General features: G+C 32.6%; 1 protein-coding gene across 2 annotated transcripts; it reads right to left on the reverse strand.

The window, feature by feature from the left end:
* Positions 1 to 4,532: 4,532 nt before the first annotated feature.
* LOC140889465 (AT-rich interactive domain-containing protein 2-like) lies at positions 4,533 to 10,424 on the reverse strand. Of its 2 annotated transcripts, XM_073297187.1 has the most exons (3): positions 10,196 to 10,424; positions 8,672 to 10,010; positions 4,533 to 5,674 (listed from the first exon to the last, which is right to left on the reverse strand). In XM_073297187.1, exons 2-3 carry the CDS (start codon positions 9,944 to 9,946, stop codon positions 4,697 to 4,699), a joined length of 2,253 nt encoding a protein of 750 aa, XP_073153288.1. In that variant the 5' UTR covers positions 9,947 to 10,010; positions 10,196 to 10,424; the 3' UTR covers positions 4,533 to 4,696. The 2 variants fall into 2 exon arrangements, with proteins under 2 accessions (XP_073153288.1, XP_073153294.1); XM_073297193.1 differs by lacking the exon at positions 10,196 to 10,424 and having other exon boundaries at positions 8,672 to 10,186.
* Between the last annotated feature and the right edge of the window lie 8,327 nt (positions 10,425 to 18,751).

Genomic DNA, 18,751 nt, shown 5'->3' on the forward strand with positions numbered 1-18,751 from the left:
ACGTGTATATGCACATGACATATGAGTATAGAAAACGGTAAATCATACATCATGCCATATAATAATGCCAAATAAATGCAACATATAAACATGTATACTCGCTGGCAATCTCAGTCAATGTGTACGTACCTCTAGGCTAGTTCAAGTATAATAGATCCTAGGTTCCAAGCCTATATTCAAAAGTTCACTGTATCACTACACAAGTTCTATAAGCCTTAACTAAGCTAATAAGTACTCCCAAAACTTAAATCGATTCCCGGACCATACCTTCGTCCGAAGTAAGCCCTTTGAAGACGCTAGTCCCGGATGACTATAACCACAACTTGGTTATTCTAGAACTTCGATTATAACCGATAGGGCCCTCAAGTGTATATCTCACACTATATAACTGAAGAAGGAAACTCGGGAATTCGTAATTGAAAATGAACTCTGAACGGCCCTATTTATAGCCAAATTTCTCGGCCAGGATCGGAACTTCCGATTTCGGGATCGGAGCTTCCGATCCAGCTCATTGCGTGCATGTCTGCCACGCCAGGATCGGAACTTCCGATCTACGATCGGAGCTTCCGATCTGCTCTATGATCGACACTTGTCAAAACTCGCGATTGAGTCATCGATCATTTCTGGCAGCTGGGGATCGGAACTTCCGTTCCAGGATCGGAGCTTCCGTTCCGATCGGAGCTTACTATCCAGGATCGGAGCTTACTATCTGGGATCGGAGCTTACTATCCGGCCCAAAATTAAAAAGCTCAAATTTTACTTCTGAAGTCCAATAACACTCCGAAATTGGTTAAATACCAACCCATAATCATGTTTAACATATTATTATCTTAAAATGGTTTCTGGGTTACTACAAAATCTCATGAAAATATTCTTGCAGATTTTTTAACAAGAGATGGAAGGAAGTGACGTAGATTCCATCATGAAAATGCAGAGGCATCTCAGGGAACACCTTGTGCTGCTTCAAACCAAGTTCAACCAGCTTGTCCTAAGTGCCGATATGGCGGGCAGACTACAACAAGCTGATCAGATCAAAGTATCCAATCGAATCACATGATGTATGCAAGCTCAAACTCAACTATGGGCTGCTATTCAAGGGCCAATTATGCGTGCCATAGAAAAACCACTGGTTTCTCAAAAACAAGAAATGTTAAAACCATTGGTTTTACAAGAACAAGAAATACAGCCACCGGTTGTAAAACAATATGTTGAGGATTCTAATACTCAAGAAACAAGCGCTAATCTATCATCAGCTTTTGATGATCTAGATAAAGAAACAATTGATGATGATAACTCATCAAGTCAACCCTCCACCTCTGGGGTAAAAGAGGAAGAGATCAATCTTAGGCCCCACACCGACAAGGACAAATCTAAGATCGATACTAACCCAGCTGTCATTTCTCCATTTCAGGTTTATCAACAAAGATGGGAGAAATTAAGCACAAGAAGTGAAATCAACCCGATCACTTGCAGGGTTGATGTTGCAGGAATATATCCAAGGGTTTGGCTAAAAAACAATGTCAATCCTAAGGATGTAAAGCTATGGTATGAATTTGGGGCTCTAGCCTCAGTTTATACAACTTCACCAGGCTTCCAGGAAATATCACAACTACCAAAATGGATTCAGAAAGCAGTCCAAGAAACATGGGCAAATAATGATCATTTGTCCAGAGGAGATGTGCTCGAGTTATACTTCTTTAGTGCAACTCCAGAACCAACAGGGAAAGGATCACACGAGCCCTTTCATTTCATCAAGCTAAGGAGACCTGACATGAATAATCAAAGATTTATCAAGGATCCTATATCTGAAGAAATACCATTGGTGTCCACTGTTGGAGAAAATGAAATCTCAACCAGAAGGGCATGGGGCATTTGGGTTTGTCTCACCGAGATGGATAAGGTCAAGTTTTCGTTCAAATTTTATCAAAATTCTGTGAATGTATCATTCGTGTTAAACACAATGACAGGAAAAACTACGGCTTTTGCAAAAGAACTCTTCGAAAAGAAGAGGAACTTTTTGTGGAACAACAAGCTAACGAGGAGTAAAGAAACTCGCCGAAAATTTTGTAACATGGCTCATATCGGAAGATGGTCAGAGAATATCTGCCCAGAATGTCCAAACCAGAAGGAGCCAGAATTCGGAAAAACCTTCAAACCCCGAACGGATCGAAAAGATTTTTCCAAGACAAGCAAAGGTGGACAGGGAACACCAAAACCGCGTTTTTCCAGGGGCCCACTGCAAAAGCAAAAGATGCCCCGACAACAATAAAGAAGGCATGTGAGGAGAATAAATCCAAAAGAAAAAGTCAAGCATGTGACTCCTCCACTAGTAAAAGATGACATCGGGCATGTGGCTCTCCCACTAGCAAAAGATGTCATCAATAATGGCATAAAGAATTCAAGACAGCTGTAAGATTCTCTGAAGTTTCTCGGTGAAACGAGTGGAACTTCGGCTATAAATACAGGATTTTGAGGAAGTTGAAGACATCGATCATTCCCTTCAGTTTTCTTACGAAATAAAAATTAGTGTAATATTTCTCTTTCTGAGTTTGTGTTAAATTTCTGTTTTATGTATTTCAAGAACAAGGCTACTATGAGTAGCTAAACTAGTTATCTCCTCCTCTTCAAAGGAGGTTGATTTATGTAATAATATGTTGTCTGAATAAATTTCCTAAGTCTCTTGTTCATCCATGCTTATATTTTATAATTAGTTTTATATACCATACGTCTTAAGGTAGAAAACGAATTAAGGTTGTGCTGGGTGTCGTTGAAGGAGCTTGTGCAGAAACCATCTGTTGCGACTGCATGGTTGAGTGTGAAGAGCACTTCGTAAAACTCGGCAGGTATGACCCGACGACACTATGGTCAAAGAGGTATTTAATTCTAATTGATCTTACGGAAGCATGATGGGCTTATGCATAACTTTAATAAAATTGGGAAATAAATGGCAGAATAGGTATTATTTAGTTTCAAGGACATGTTCGAGACACTTTTTAATTGAAAAGGGATATTTTCAGGATACGAAAAACAAAAGGGATATAATTGGCTCAATAACAAAACTAGAAGGATATATTTAGGAATTATCCCATCATGTTCTCACTGATTCAAAACTTCAAATTCGATAGATTGCTTATAAATTTTCTTTAATTCTTTTTTTTTACATTATTATAATATTATAAGCTATTTTATACATTCCCATGTTATTTTTCACGACAATGTTGTTTTTTTTTAAAAAAAAACATTCTTTTTTGTACCGTATTTAAATATTGCAAGCATATTTCCACATTTACAAGTTATTTTTCACAACAACATTGTATCATGAATTTTACTGTTATGTTTATAAACATTACAAAATTGTATCATTTATTTTACATACACGCATCGCATGTGCCACCGCGACTAGTATATATAAAGATTGAGGACCTAAAACAACTTATTTGGTATGCCAATATTACTTGCATATTTAGCCTATTAAAATACTCATTAATTTCTAATAATAATAATAATTAAAAAAACAAAATCAAAATTGTACTCTCTGTTATCTGATAAAGTCCATTATCATCTCCGATTTAAAATTTAAATAAATCGCTTAACAACTTCGTTGGCCTCCATATATATTTTTTCAAATGCATCTTCCTCAATTTTTTTATTTACATAGTTTTTATTTATTTTGTCGTAAATGCTCGCTAGTAACTATAAAAGATTCATGTGTTATATTATTAATTATAAAAGATTCACTTGTTTTATATTAAAATTTATATAGTGTATTACATACGCAACTTGCCTGTAACATTCGCTAATCTATACAATATTATAAAGGTTGAGCACTACATACTAACTGTTTTGGTTAGTTAATGACACACAAATTTTTTTTTTTACCACATTTGCCTCTCATAATATTATCTTCTTTTAGATTTAATATTTAAAATTGAACTATAAAAAAAACAGTTTTTAAAATTTCAATTGTGAAAGAATTATGTGAAATTTTTTCTTGAAATAAATACGTCTTACACACGCAACTAATTATAAAAGATTCATTTGTTTTATATTAAAATTTATATAGTGTATTACATACGCAACTTGCCTGTAACATTCGCTAATCTATACAATATTATAAAGGTTGAGCACTACATACTAACTATTTTGGTTAGTTAATGACACACAAAATTTTTTTTACCACATTTGCCTCTCATAATATTATCTTTTTTTAGATTTAAAATTTAAAATTGGACTATAAAAAAAACAGTTTTTAAAATTTCAATTGTGGAAGAATTATGTGAAATTGTTTTTTGAAATAAATACGTCTTACACACGCAACGCGTGTGCAACATACGCTAGTACTATATTAAGCATGAGAGAAACTTGGGTAGGTTGGTACGACCTCCCACGTCTTTTTGCCATTCGATATTTATTTAATCTCAACATTAAAAAAATAAAGAGAGAAAAGTTATAAGAGAGAAAACTTGTTAATTCCAATGCCTTGATAATTTCCCAGTAAGTAAAATCAAAACTTTGGTTATCTGCATTTGACATCCGTAAGATTCATTCACCATTTCAATCTAATACAACCATCACAAATGCCAACAAGACACTCCAAAATCAAAATTTTTTCGCAATCCCACTCGGCCATCTCTCCTGGCACCCCATGTGATTGGTAAAGCAAGGATTTTGAAACGAAGTAACACAACTGTAAATGTTAGGGTAGTTCAGACGACTTCATATTTTGGCCGCAAGAAACAAAACTCGAGCCAGGTATATTGAGAGCTTTATATCCAAAACTATCGCCTATCAACCCACATTCTTTTTCGTCATCATCGCTATCGATTTCTTTCGGCATCACTCGATTTTGGTAACTTCTTCGCTGCACAAGGAACACATTAAAGTAGTAGCTAAGCAAATTTTCTCTCGTCTTGGATGGTAAGAACCGGTGAGAATTGTTCCAGAACTTGTTTGGGTCTGCAGAATATGACCTCATCATGTCTCTGAATCTACTTTCCTCTTCTTTTGTCCAAGAAAGTGAAACTTCCTCTCCCATACGATCGAACCGCCAACGGTAGAATAGTAACCCAAGACCACGCCTTAATTTGAACCGATTCTCGGCTATATGAAACCGAACACATTCGACAGAGTTGGCAAATGAGCAATTGCAAGAATCGTGTCTTCCCTTACCGATGGGATCAAGTAGAGCTGTGGTTTTCTTTTCACCATTTTCTTGAGGCCACATTCTTGTGCCGAGCCACTTGGAGTCGCTCTTGAAACGCTCTCCGGTCCATGCAGGAACTTCAGCTTGAAAACGAGGACCTACAGAAACTTTCTTCTCAGCTGGAACATCAGAGGACACACAAACGTTCTTCTCAGCTGGAACATCAGAGGACACACAAACTTTCTTCTCAGCTGGAACATCAGAGGACTCATCATCTTCCAAGTCTGTAGCAGATTCCTCAACATTTGTAGAAACTGGCTTTACGAGTGCTTTTAAGCAACTATTCGTTTTAGCTTTGTGATGACTAATATCTCTACTTTGAGGTGCTACCTCTAAATTGCAACAAGAACACGAGTTAGGTTTTGTTGAAGAAGGCACCCTCCCACTGTATCTTAGCTTTTCCACTGATTTGTGATTGGAAACATGGTCCTCGTAATTTGAAGGATGCATCCTTGGTTTCTTATGTTTATCCTGGTTCATGGTGAGAAAGTCGGAAACTCAGAAACGGTAGCGGAAGTGCAGAACATAAAAAATGTGCATCAAAACGGTAATACATTTAATCATCAATAAGTTCAAATATAACCATTTCTATCTGCCTCCTAGAAGCATCATGAAATTGAGTACTCACAAGTCCTTCATTGCACAAAAAACTTCTCATGTATTTAAAAAAGTTTCCAAGCCCAAACTAAAACTGCAAGATGATCCATGATATGAATATGGAACTCCTAATTCGATTCCCAAACCATAAGGAAATGATCTGGAAATAGAATTTCAAAAGAAATGATCTAGAAAACACTAACTTGTCAAACATAATGTAGCTTCCCTGTCCTTGGCCTCATCTGTAGTTCCAAATTTTCACAGGCCAAATACCAATGTTCTATTTGGACGTGTACTTTAAAGACGTTTTCAGTGTTTTTAAAAAGTTAAAACATGTGTTTGGACAAGATCTTTGTAAAATGTTTTTGAAAAATAGTTTTTAAAAAGTGTTCTCCAAGTATTTTTAAAGAACGAACGAGAAGTGTTTTTAGATATTTTTAGAATGAAAGTTTGGAACTAAGGAAGACGAGGATGATCAACATTACTTTTGAAATGTTAAAATGTTTTTATAGAATAGTTGTCTAAACACATATTCATTCTTAAAACAATTTAAAACATTTAATACAAAGTTTTTTAAAAACACTTTTATAAAAATATTTTATAAGTATTTGTCCAAATGGAACCTAAAAATTGAATGTGATACTGAATATCTACATCAACTTTTCTCAAATCCTCAATCAAAGTCATTGAGCTAGCTACCTCAAAACTTCACTAGAACATAATTGATGCTCTTGAATTTGGTTCGATTATTTATTGTGATTCAAATTTTATTTGGCCAATTTAATATGCGGCAATCAAATGAATGATAACGAGCCCTCCACGAATGGACCTCAATTTATGAAAGTGAGCTGCCAATGTGACGAAGACTTTTGAAGATTTTAAACCTAAAAACTTGACTTGGGACTTAATAAATTCTCCTCCGAGTCCTTTCTACTCTCCCAAATGGATAATACCAAGTCGATTTCGGAAATAAAAAGAGAGAGAGAGAGAGAGAGAGAGATTGTGAAGGATAACTCCAAACATGATTCTAGACTGAAGGGCATTTGTCTTCCGGAGGGGACATTTCAAGCTACTCTTGGGTACTACCCCAATGGTGCATCTAACGATAGATATTTGATAATAGATGTAGATCCAACCCCACATATATTGATAAACGTCCACCCATAGATGCACCCTTGGGGTAGTGTCACAAGGGTAGCATCTCATTACCCTTCCCGGAGAAAGGTTTCTTTATTTATATTCCATGCTATTCACATGTTTCAATGAAGAAACTCCGAAATCCATGGTTCAGTTTAGCAACATATTTATTTAGCACATGTCTCAGGCAGTTTAAGTTGTGTTGTCCAGTTTAAGAAAGAGAATAGGTGGATTAATCTTATTCAAGCATTTCCTAAAAAAGTGGTGGAGACTGGAGAGTTCAACCACAAAAGTCAGCAGAGCACACTGGCTAAGACAAAGTTGTGCAGTGAGGAGGTGAAAAGATCTTCAAATTGTGCTTTTGTAAGAAGAATATGATGAAAGTGGGTCGACAAAACAAAATATGTGCTAATTCTCGGGGGTAGTTGATGATGAAGCTTTTACAATTGAAGCAGACATTTCTCTTTTGCAATATCCTATCTTCTATTCCTATCCCGAATTTAGGTTAAGGGATGAAGAAACAACTAGGCATCAGCGGATATCTGTTGGAAAAAAAGTTTCGAAAGTTCTTGAACAGAAGGGTTGGTTTGCAAACCTATAAATGAAAGAACATTCCTACTGAAAGTCGCATAGATATAACAGATATATTCGAGCTTAAATCGAGTCATGATCTTTTTCTGTTGTCTGATATTACTCCTTGATAGGGTAGTAGCTGAGAGCTAATTACAAAACAAAGGCATTGATGTTGAAATCGAAGCATCATGACTCACATAATTTTTTTGGTAATTGATGGGCGCATTAGACTTTTGCCATATTGGACAATGTTTAGTGTTTGATGGTTTGGACATATTCCATCGATTTTGTGGTGTTTGATCACGTGTAGATACCTCCTCTGTGTATGTTCAGCTTATGTGACAGAAAAAAATGTGAATACAAATCAAAAGTTGTTGTTTGTACATACACCTAGGAGGTTCAAGAGAAAGTCTATTAGCTCCGAGAAGCCATGACTTTAAATCATTCTGTTGACAAATAAAACATGTCGCAAAGCAAAAGTAGTCCATAATTTCAAGAATATAAACTTGGTCTAGACACCTCTCATCCACCAAAAAATAATAAACTTGATCTAGCAGGTTCAGAAGGATACAATTTTGAATGAGATTTCAGTTATATATCCAGGGGTTGGATATTCTTAAAGGTCTAAGTTCAGCTTTAACTGAGGGTCTTGGTATCTTCAATATTCTGGAATTACGGAGATATGAAAAATGCAAACAACAGATACCTTCAGAATGTAGCAGATTGACTCACGAATAAAAGAGTACAGGCAAAAGAAAACAAGATTTAGGAGGGTTATCTGTTCATGTGTAACTTATCATTGGCAATGAATTTCAAAACTACACATGCAAAGCAGCGCATGTCAAACTTATAGCAATGACGACTAAAATAGTTTTGCAAAGCATAACGATGCCCTTCATATGGTGAAGATTAATTTGGCAAAAGATTTCCACCAGTTAACTTGAGGCAAAACTAGCTTCTACTAACCTTCTCGGTCATTGAACACCACTCGCAAAATGAAGGTAAGAGGCATGTATAGAAAATCCGTAAAATTTCAAAATTTTAGGCAGGGTTTTTGGCTTTTGGGCAAATGTAATAGATAAACGCGGCAATACGCGCGGCAATACAAATAGCTTCTTAAAATTGATAGAAAATAATTATTTAGAAAGATAAACAATTTACCTTTAGATGTTCACATGCATTTGCATCAGCAGGCCTTCTTATCATCAGTGTCTTCCGAACTAACAAAACTTGGACCCAGAGCTCCTCATTACCATGGTCCTTCCACTTGGAACACTCGGGTATCAATCCAATTGCAGGATCATCAGACTTTTTTGCAATATACTTCAGCCAACCTAGCATTTCTGACAAGGATAGATGTTCTCGCTTTCTCTTCAGAGAATTTAGGATATTTTCAACAATTCCATTTTGAGTAATGAACCTTTCTTCATCATCATCAATACTCTCAGGGCGAGGGCGATCATGTGCTTTGCTAATAACTTTCTCAACAACTCTCCCAGCTAATACATTCTCAATGACTTTCCCCGCTGATGCCATGATACCGACACGATCTTCAGCACATGATTTTCCGCCGCCGCCAAGGAATCCTTCAGAAAATTCATCTACTTCATTACCAGCCTTTTTGAGTACCCGATTGGCCGATGCTGCAAAATCATCATCGATAAAGAGTTTTCTGTCATCATCTTTAACACTTTCATCTTCATCCCCGCATATTTCAATGATTTTATTGGAAATCCTCTTAGATGATACTGTAATATCGCTGTCATAGTTGATACATAGTTTTTCATCATTATCATCAAAGAAACAATTTTGATCATTCATTCGTCCATTAGTCCCTCCAATTGATGAGAAAAGAAATGTGGTCTCTCTCGCATTTATATTGTTCATGTTCTTGATATGGTCTACAAACTCATTATCTTTCCCTTTGCCTTCTCGCCGGTCCAATACAACTTGGAACCTTGCTTCTAACTCCATGGACAATGCATCCAACTTTCGAACAAGTTCAATATTCCCATTTTCCAAAGCTCTGTCACTAAACCCCTGTCGTAACCATTCATCAAACTCTTTCAAATACTTTACATAAATCAATTTAATGGATGGAATCAGCCCAAAACCCAATCCACATTCTTCCAAAACAAAATCCCACAAATTATTTCTCGAGACAGCATTATAACCTCCCACTTTCCTCACCACCCAAAAAAGCTTAAACAAATCCACCGGCTTCTCATTGCCGCAAAAGGCTGGAATAGGTCTAATGCACTTGCCAACGGTCTTCTCTTTCACAAAATCAACAAGAACCTGATCAAATAAACCCCTTAGGCTCTCCTTACATGGATCAAACCTATATTCCTCAACCAGAATCTTGGTATTAAAATCAGCCTCAAATTTCTCTTTACCATTTCCAACACCATCTTTTAACTCCATCCATCTTTCCATTAACTTTTGTTTCCCCACTCTTAGTGGAGCTTTTCTTGGCCTTTTTCTCTCTCGGTAGGGATATCTAATCCCCAAAACACATAAATAAATAAATTATAAACACAAGGGCATACGAAGTAAAGAACACGGTAACCACTAACCAAGCAACAATTCTTTTTATTGAAAGTAATCTAAACAAAAGCATGATCATACATGCAATCAAATACACATGAATGCTATCATCTGCGTGTCAAAGTTGGAAACTTTTACCTTGTTTTGGGATTGAGCGGCAATGGATACAGGGCTGCTCTGTGTATGCGGCGTATTGCAGGGGAAAAAGTATGCAGTAAGATTTAAGCTGGGGGCAAATTTTTTGATGTTTTGTGCCAATTACAGGTGTATTTCTTACCGTGATTGTTCTAGACAAGCGTCTACATGGATTCGGAAAGTTGACTGCGAATGTGTGTGAATTTGCAGATATTAGGGAAATGTTGGCTTAAGGCCCTAAACCGAAATGAAGGGAATGAATTGGAAAAAGGACAGGATAATCACAAATTTAATCACTCAGATTATCTCAGGAGATTTTGTGCAATATACATATTTACTATTATATAAAAGTTTGAGACCATTTAAAAATTACTTTTGGTATGTACGATGACATCAATATAAATTTACAAATTTAACCCTCAAATATGCATTGTATTTCATATGGATTATTGGGTAAAATGGTAAAAATATAGTTGCATTTCTCACTTTTACTATCAAAAATCACCCACTATTTATGTCTTGCTAAAATTAAGAATTCATTTCAATCAATTTCATTGTACTTTTCTTTAATATCGACATATTATTTGTAAAATATTAAAATTTCATATTTATTATAATTTTAATTAGATATTAAATTATTTATGTACACGCAGAGCGTGTACATCGGTTGCTAGTATTTTTAATACTTCCAGTAATGTATAATTCATATTTTATTTTATTTTTATGTATTTAAATGTACGAAATTTTTTCGCTAAAATCAAACATCAAATGTTTTTGCATTTATAATATACTACTTTTTACAACATGACAATATAAAATGATCAAATAATTAAAATTAAAATATTTATAACTTAACTAAAAAATAATACAAAAAAATATGGGATTTATATTCATTTGTATTGCTTAAATTTTAATTATATATAGAAAATATGATGAAAAATTATTTTATATATGCAACAAAAAGGGTTCGAATCTTGATAATATTAAATATATATATAGGTGGTCTATGAGCATTTTTTAAAAATATATATATATCTAAAGGTTGAACACCTATCTAATTTTCACACGACTACACGAGGTTATTGGTTTTTTTTTTTAAGATTTCCAAATAGGGTTGTACGGACTACGGAAGTTATCATTTTCCATGACTATGAATGCAATTCAATTTTTTTATTTTATGGCAAACACTTGTATGCAACCGTTGCACGGGTCATATTCGTGTGACGGGTCTTTTATATGGGTTATCCATTAAATAGATAATATTTATTTTATGGCAAACACTTGTATACAACTGAATATTCTTTTATTTAATGTTACTTCATGGCATTTTTTTGTTATAACATCTTTAATGAATTTAATAGCTCCTCCTAGTGTTTTGGCATAAGAGCTAGTTAAGAATTCATCTTTACTATTTATTGGTATATTAGGTATTTTATTAAAAATACTTAATTTATAATGTTCTTTTTTATCAGCATCTATTAACTGATAATAGTTTGTTTCATAATCACATTTAAATTCTTCTAGATAACATAAATTGCATAGTTTAATATTATCTAGAATAAAAATTGCTCTATTTTGTTCTATGTTCTTAGCTACCAGATTAGCATCATTATTAGAAACTCCTAAAAATTCTTGGTACAAGGCATCAACAAATAGTTCGAAATATCGATGTTCTGTCATTCCTTGTGGTAGATTAGTAATTACTAGGTTTTCAGCCCAAGTTCTTACTGCTCCTACCAATGTCATTTTTATCATCTCATGAGTTAAAACTTGAATATTCTCACTTTTGTCTAATAATTATGTTAATTGAATTTGTACTGATAGTTCATTTGCCCAATGATTTATCTTTGATTTTCTTTCTTTGGCTGTTGAACAACCTAAATCTAAGATATTCTGTTTCACAAATCCTGATTCTCTAAGAATATCTCTAACATCTTTATAAGATCCAGAGTATTGGTCTCTGTTATATTTAAATTCTTCATCATCTCTTTCACCACTACCTTCTACATTCGTTCGTAGATTTAATCGTGGTCTAGAATCATCTTCAGATTCTGATTCTGAAATATCCATATCTCTGTATTGTTCTGATTCCTGATGTGAATGATATAATTCTTCTGTATTTACTCCTATTTGTTCAAAATTAGATGAGTCTGTTTCACTAAACATCTCCATACTTATGTTTGCCATAACTAAGGGGATTTCTATACCATGATTCAATTTTGAATGGTGGTTTTTCTTCCATTTTCCTTTTTCCTTTATCTATTGGAAGAACTTCTTTAAGATAGTTTAATATTTCATTACTATGTCTTTCCTGTTCAATTATTAATCTAGTCGTTGCTAAATCAATATATTATTTGAAATTCTTCTCTAATTCTTGTATTGATAGATTGATCTTATTGATATTATTTTCTAAATCTCCTAGATCTTTTTCTAATTTCATTAAGGACGTCATTGCGATGAGGTTGATTCATTAACAATAGCTTGTTTAATTTTAAGAATATTTTGATTCATGGTTCCAATCTTTTCAAAAATATCTTCATTATTTCTAGCAAACGATAATGATCTTCTTGGTACAGACTGTTTTGTGATTTGGAGGTCATCTGAACTCCATCTTTTATAGGGATTTATTTCTTCAATAAATGCTTTTCGAGGGTGTTCAATTCTTGTAATATTTTCAAACATTCTTTCAACAGAAATAGTTGGTTTTGTTGAAATTATTCCTGTTTGAGAATTATTACTTATTGCTAAACCGACAACATAGTTTATATTGATCGGATGGTTTCCTGTTAACATAAGATTATTTCTATAAAAGTAATAATCTAATGTTAAAACGTCATTTATGTTTTTATCAAAAAGAGATATATTGTATTGTGGATAAATACAAAATTTCATCTTTTTGTAACATAAGTTTCCTTTAATTTTTTCAAGGAAAGAATCCTCAAAATTACGTATCCTTTTGTCACGAACTGTGATTTCAATTGGTGTATCTATTCCTTCTCGGTAGTGAGCTGATAATATTATTTTGATTCCTCCAATGTGAACATATTTCAGTTCAGATCGTTCTTTTTCACTGGCTTTTGCCATGATGGTATCAATATCTTGAGTTGTTAATAACTTCAGAGTATTAAACATTGATTCGTTATTTATTTTACAAGATCGTTCTTTTGTACGAATCGAATAATAAATTAAATTTTTTTTAGGATTAATAAAATTTGAAATCTTGCTTAATATTCCTGGTTGGTCTATTAGATTTGTTTTTGAATTAGAAAACTCTGTTTTCTGTATCTCAGCAAACTTATTCTGATTAAATATAATATTTAAATTATACTCTTGGTTCTCTTCAGATTCATCAATCTGACTATTTTGATTTAGAATTGTTACTTCTGTCATTTTAACAGATGATAGAACTTCTTAATTTTCTTAAGGCTATTAAAAGCTTTTTTGTTGAATCTATCTGTTCTAATAAATTCCGAAAATCTTCGAAACTATCAATTGAAGATTGACAATTTTTAAGATGTTTCAAATTGTTTTCACAACTTTCTATATCAAAATTTATATTTTGAGAATATAAATTAAAGATATTCATTTTTGTATTTTCATACATTTTCCATTTAGTAAAAATTGTTACTTTTATTATTTTGTTTTTGTTGATCGAATTTCGATAACAAAGTTTGTTCTTATTCATAACATATTGTTATGTCTTCAATTTCATCGTTTTCAGAAATTTGAATTATCATTTTCCAGTTGCTTGAAAAATGTTCTTTTTTATGATTTTTGAAATAAAAGGTTTGGAGATCTTTTATTTTATTCCATAATTGATCTATTTGACGTAAATATTTTAGTAAGATTATTTTATCAAATAAATTTTTAATCTCAATATCTAAAGTTAATTCAGGCATTAATAATCTGCTTTATTTAACCGCTTTGATACCAGGTTGCGGAATTCTTTAAATTCTTATGAATTTTCTCATTCATGGCTTTACAGATCTGATTCATTTATAACAAATAAATGTTTTCAGATTAGTTTGGTTCCATTCATAGGTTATAATTACAAATTTTAGTTGATAAATTGATTCGAATATGGTTAAATCAGAAGTATTTAAATGATATTCATGAAATATATCATATTCATGATCATCTTCTATTTCAAACCAGTTTTTTATTATCAATCTTCTATTTCTTATAAAGGATGATGACATGATTAATGTATTTTGACTATTTCTTTAAATTAAGGGCTGCAGGAGATTTAGGAAGGTTACCTTGTTTGAATGAATCTTGGTTTTGAGCAGAGGCCAAATCCTTGCTTTCCCTTAACGATCACTTGATCAACTGGTACTTGCTCTATGGATCTCCAGGTTTACTCTAACCATGAATCTTCAATTGTTGGTTTCCAACCTTATCCTCCTTACGCCCTGCTTGTTTAGTTATTAGCCATAAGACTTATTTTTGTTTCTGATTTTATGTTTCTTAGTTTCTGATAGTTTTCATACGTCTTGTATAAACCAGATTGTAAGAAACTTGAGAAGAGAGAGATACTCAAACTTCACTTATTCATTTACAACACAAACATCTCATTTTATAGGCGTGGAGAAACGCATACAGTAGTAAAAATAAAGGAAGAGGGAGACCATACTACATAATGGAAAACAACTCATTTTACATCTGAGTGGATGCCTTTCACATGTGGTGTGGTCCACGATTTCATTTGTTTTTACATTGTCACTTTCTGAATCACTGGTACATTCGGACCATTTCTTTATTGGTTTGTCTTCTTTGACAGCTGGTTTATCCTCTTTGACAGATGTTTCTTCTGTCTGAATGGGTTGACAATGTCCACATTTGTGAGTGAAAATCATTGTTCTTAGTTTTTGACATAGCATTTGTTGGGTTTCTCGGGTCATGTCAACTCTTGCTTCATAGATTGGAGCTTCGAATTGAGCTAACATGGCTTGTTCTTTCTTTTGGATTGTCTCCTTGTGTCCAGTGGTTAATAAAATTTTACTGGTTTCAAAATTTATTTTAACCTTTGAGTTTCCATCAATCTTTCTTGTCTTAGAGATCATGTCAATCAATGTCTTTATTCTTATCTCAGTAAGTGTTGAGATATCCATTACTGGTTTCTCTTCATTTGATCCTTCGAATAAGAACTTGTCCTTTTGTTTTCGACATTGAATATATACCATTGGTTGATAGAATTTGTTATCATCCCAATCTGAAAGGGTTGAGTGAATACTCAATGTTAATACTGGATCGTCCTTAAAGACTGCTTTCTTGAACTGGATGATACTATTTCTCAACTGATATGGAAATAGTTCTATTTCTTGATTGTTGGGACTGACTTCCAATCCACTTAATAATTCATTTGAAAAGAATCTTGCAACTTCATGCGCTGGAGCACCTTGCAGTGTTCTTGCTCTTGATATGCTCTGTGTGTCACAAGTTTGTAGCCAAGATTCTGCAGATGGTTTGGCTATTCTTAAATAGTTTAGTGTTTCAAAGAATTCAGTCTTGAGTTTTTCTGGAAAATTTGTTTTTTCAAAAATTGGTTTTTGTGGTCGCAGATTGACCATATTTCTTTCTCTTGCTTCAAGGGCACTTTTAAACGTCCTTTCTTTTTTTTTTTTCATTTTTCTCGGTGTTGGCTGTGACCACCGGTTCTTTCTTCTTTTCTTTTTCTTGGTTATCAGTGTTGACTGTGACCACTGACTGTTTTTCATTCATCTCCATTATTTTGTTAAATGGAGTTGCTAACTTGATTGGAGTTTTTGGTGAGGATGATGATGATGATGTTGTCATCTTTTCTTTAATCCTCTGAATTTTTCCTTTTATATTCTTTTTTCTTTGTTGAAGAATCTGAATTTCTTCATCTATGTCAATCAATTGTTCTTCTAATTGATTTAATTGTTCCATCCTGCACAATAAAACATATATATATATATAACTGGTTTGAAATTTAACTCTTTTTCGTGAGTAACTTGGATAGTTTTATTATGCATATCATTGTATTTATGAAATTCTTTTGCAATAATTGAATCAATCTTCATAAATGAGATTGATTGTATTTACTCATAGAGTAATTCATGTTTCTGAATATAAATCTCATTTCATCAATTTATATTTCCCATGCTTTCTGAGGCATGTTCGGATGACTGAAAGTCATAAAATAATTCATGTCTCTGAATATAAATCTCATTTCATCAATTTATATTCCCCATGCTTTTTAAGGCATGTTCGGATGACTCGTGATCATTTTCTGGATCACTTAGGATCTCTTTTGTTATTCTGTTACTACGGATAGTATAATTTGGATGAAGTTCTCTGGTTAATGCGTCGGGTAATGAATTATCCGTTTTTTTGACATGTTGGATCTCAAACTGATAATGGTTCAATTCCAATTTCCATCTAATTAACCTTGCTGCATTTCTCCCTGCATTTCTTGATATTTTCCTTGTCTTAAAATATGTTAAATTCATATTATCTGTTCTTACTAAAAATGGTTTAGGAATAAGATAAATTTCATAAGTCCTAATTGTGAATATTAAAGCTAATAATTTTTTTTCATTTGAATGATAATTTAATTGTGCACCTTGAAAAATTCCTAATGTATAATTGCATAATTCTTCATTTTTTCTAGTAGCTGTTTTAGTAAGTTCTTCTAAATTTCTTTCTCCTTTATAAACTTTTAAACATGCTCCCCAGTATTCATCTGAAGCGTTTGTTTCAATTATTATTATATCTTTATTGAAAGGAAAATATAACTCAGGAAGATTACTAATTATTTTTTTTAATAGTATCTATATAATTAGTATCTTCTTTAGACCATTTCCACTTGTAGTCTTGTTTAAGTTTTACCTGAAGAGGTTTTCTGATTTCTGCAAGTTTCTTAATGTAATTTCCAGAATAAGTTAATAATCCTAAAAATATTCTTAATTGATCTTTATCCTTGATTTCACTAGAAAAATCGTGAATTTTCTTAAGTATATGCTGTTGTAAACAATGTTTTCCATCTTCTATTTGTAATCCTAAATAATTTATTTTTGTTTTAAACAATTGTGCTTTCTTTTCAGAAAGTATAATTCCATATTTATGACAAATATCTAATACTGTCATGAGGTCTTTATAATGTTGATCTAGTGTTTTTGAATAAATTAATATGTCATCTATATAAACACAACAAAAATCTACATATGATTTAAAAGATTCATCCATATATCTTTGAAAGATACCTGGTGCTTGTTTAAGTCCGAAAGGTAATACAGTCCATTGATACTGTCCTTTTGGACAACTGAATGATGTAAGTAATTGTGTTTGTGGTTCTAGCTGAATTTGCCAGAATCCTGATTTACAATCTAAATTGGAGAAATATTTCATTCCTCCTATATAAGATAGTAAATCATTCTTGTTTGGGATGTAATATCCATCCATAATTGTTGCATTATTCATTTTTCGATAATCAATTACCATTCTTTTCTTATCAGTGTATTTCTTACTGACATAAAAGGCTGGTGAAGAGTGTGGACTCTTGCTTGGGATGGTTATCTTAAGTTTTAGTAATTCTTGAACCTTTTTTTCGAATATTTTTACATCATCCATGTTGCATCTTCTTGGTGCTTCACGGATTGTGATATTAGGATCTTTAAGTTTTATTGAAGCAATGAATTGTTTTCTTTTCTTAATTTTGTCCTGAGGATTTTCAGAACAAATATCATGAAATTTCTTCATGATTTATTTTTCATGATTAATTGTTAAAATATTTTCTATTTTTAGTTATATTGGATTTGTATTTCGTTTATGAAAATTCTTTGTAAATCATTCATTTCCTACACGAAATTCTGTTCGTATTTTAGGAATATAAATCATTGATGATCTTTTGTTTAAAGTTATGTGATTTTCAAATTGTGTAAAAGGAAGATATTCTCTTAAAAAGTTATTTCCTATTATAATGTCCATTCCTGATTCTATTTCGTATATAATGAGTATTACAAATTTTGTTTCCTCAATTTCTATTTTTAATTTGTCTGCTACTGTATCAAGCATGATTATTGATCCATCTCCTATTCGAACTTTTAATCTTTTATCATATTTCTTCCAATAATGATTTGGAAGTATATGTTTGCTTCCTAAACACATACTTGTTCCTGTATCAACATAAGCATGTATATGATATAGTTTATGTTCTTTGATTTTAATTTGAATTTTTATATATATACTATTTGGATTGATTTTGTTTTTATTATTATCCATTCTCTCTTTTTTTTTTCTTTTTCTTTTTTTTTTAAAGAATTTTAAGAGATAAGGGTATAATTGGTATTTATAAACAAAAGTTTCTCTCTCCAGGGAGTTGAAAGTAAGTTTTATTTATGTAGAGATTTATAAATAAGTTATAAATTGGTTTAAGGAGTGATTGGCAATTAACCCATAAAGTAATGTTCTTATAACGTACATAACATTTTATATGTATATTTTATTTATATGCGTACAACATATATATGCTGAATTATTGCACGTGGATGAAGCTTAAGAATACTAGTTAAATTGCAAATAGCTTGTATAATGGAG

The sequence above is a fragment of the Henckelia pumila genome, chromosome 1 (genome assembly GCF_033568475.1).
Source record: "Henckelia pumila isolate YLH828 chromosome 1, ASM3356847v2, whole genome shotgun sequence".
In the NCBI taxonomy this organism is placed as follows: domain Eukaryota; kingdom Viridiplantae; phylum Streptophyta; class Magnoliopsida; order Lamiales; family Gesneriaceae; genus Henckelia; species Henckelia pumila.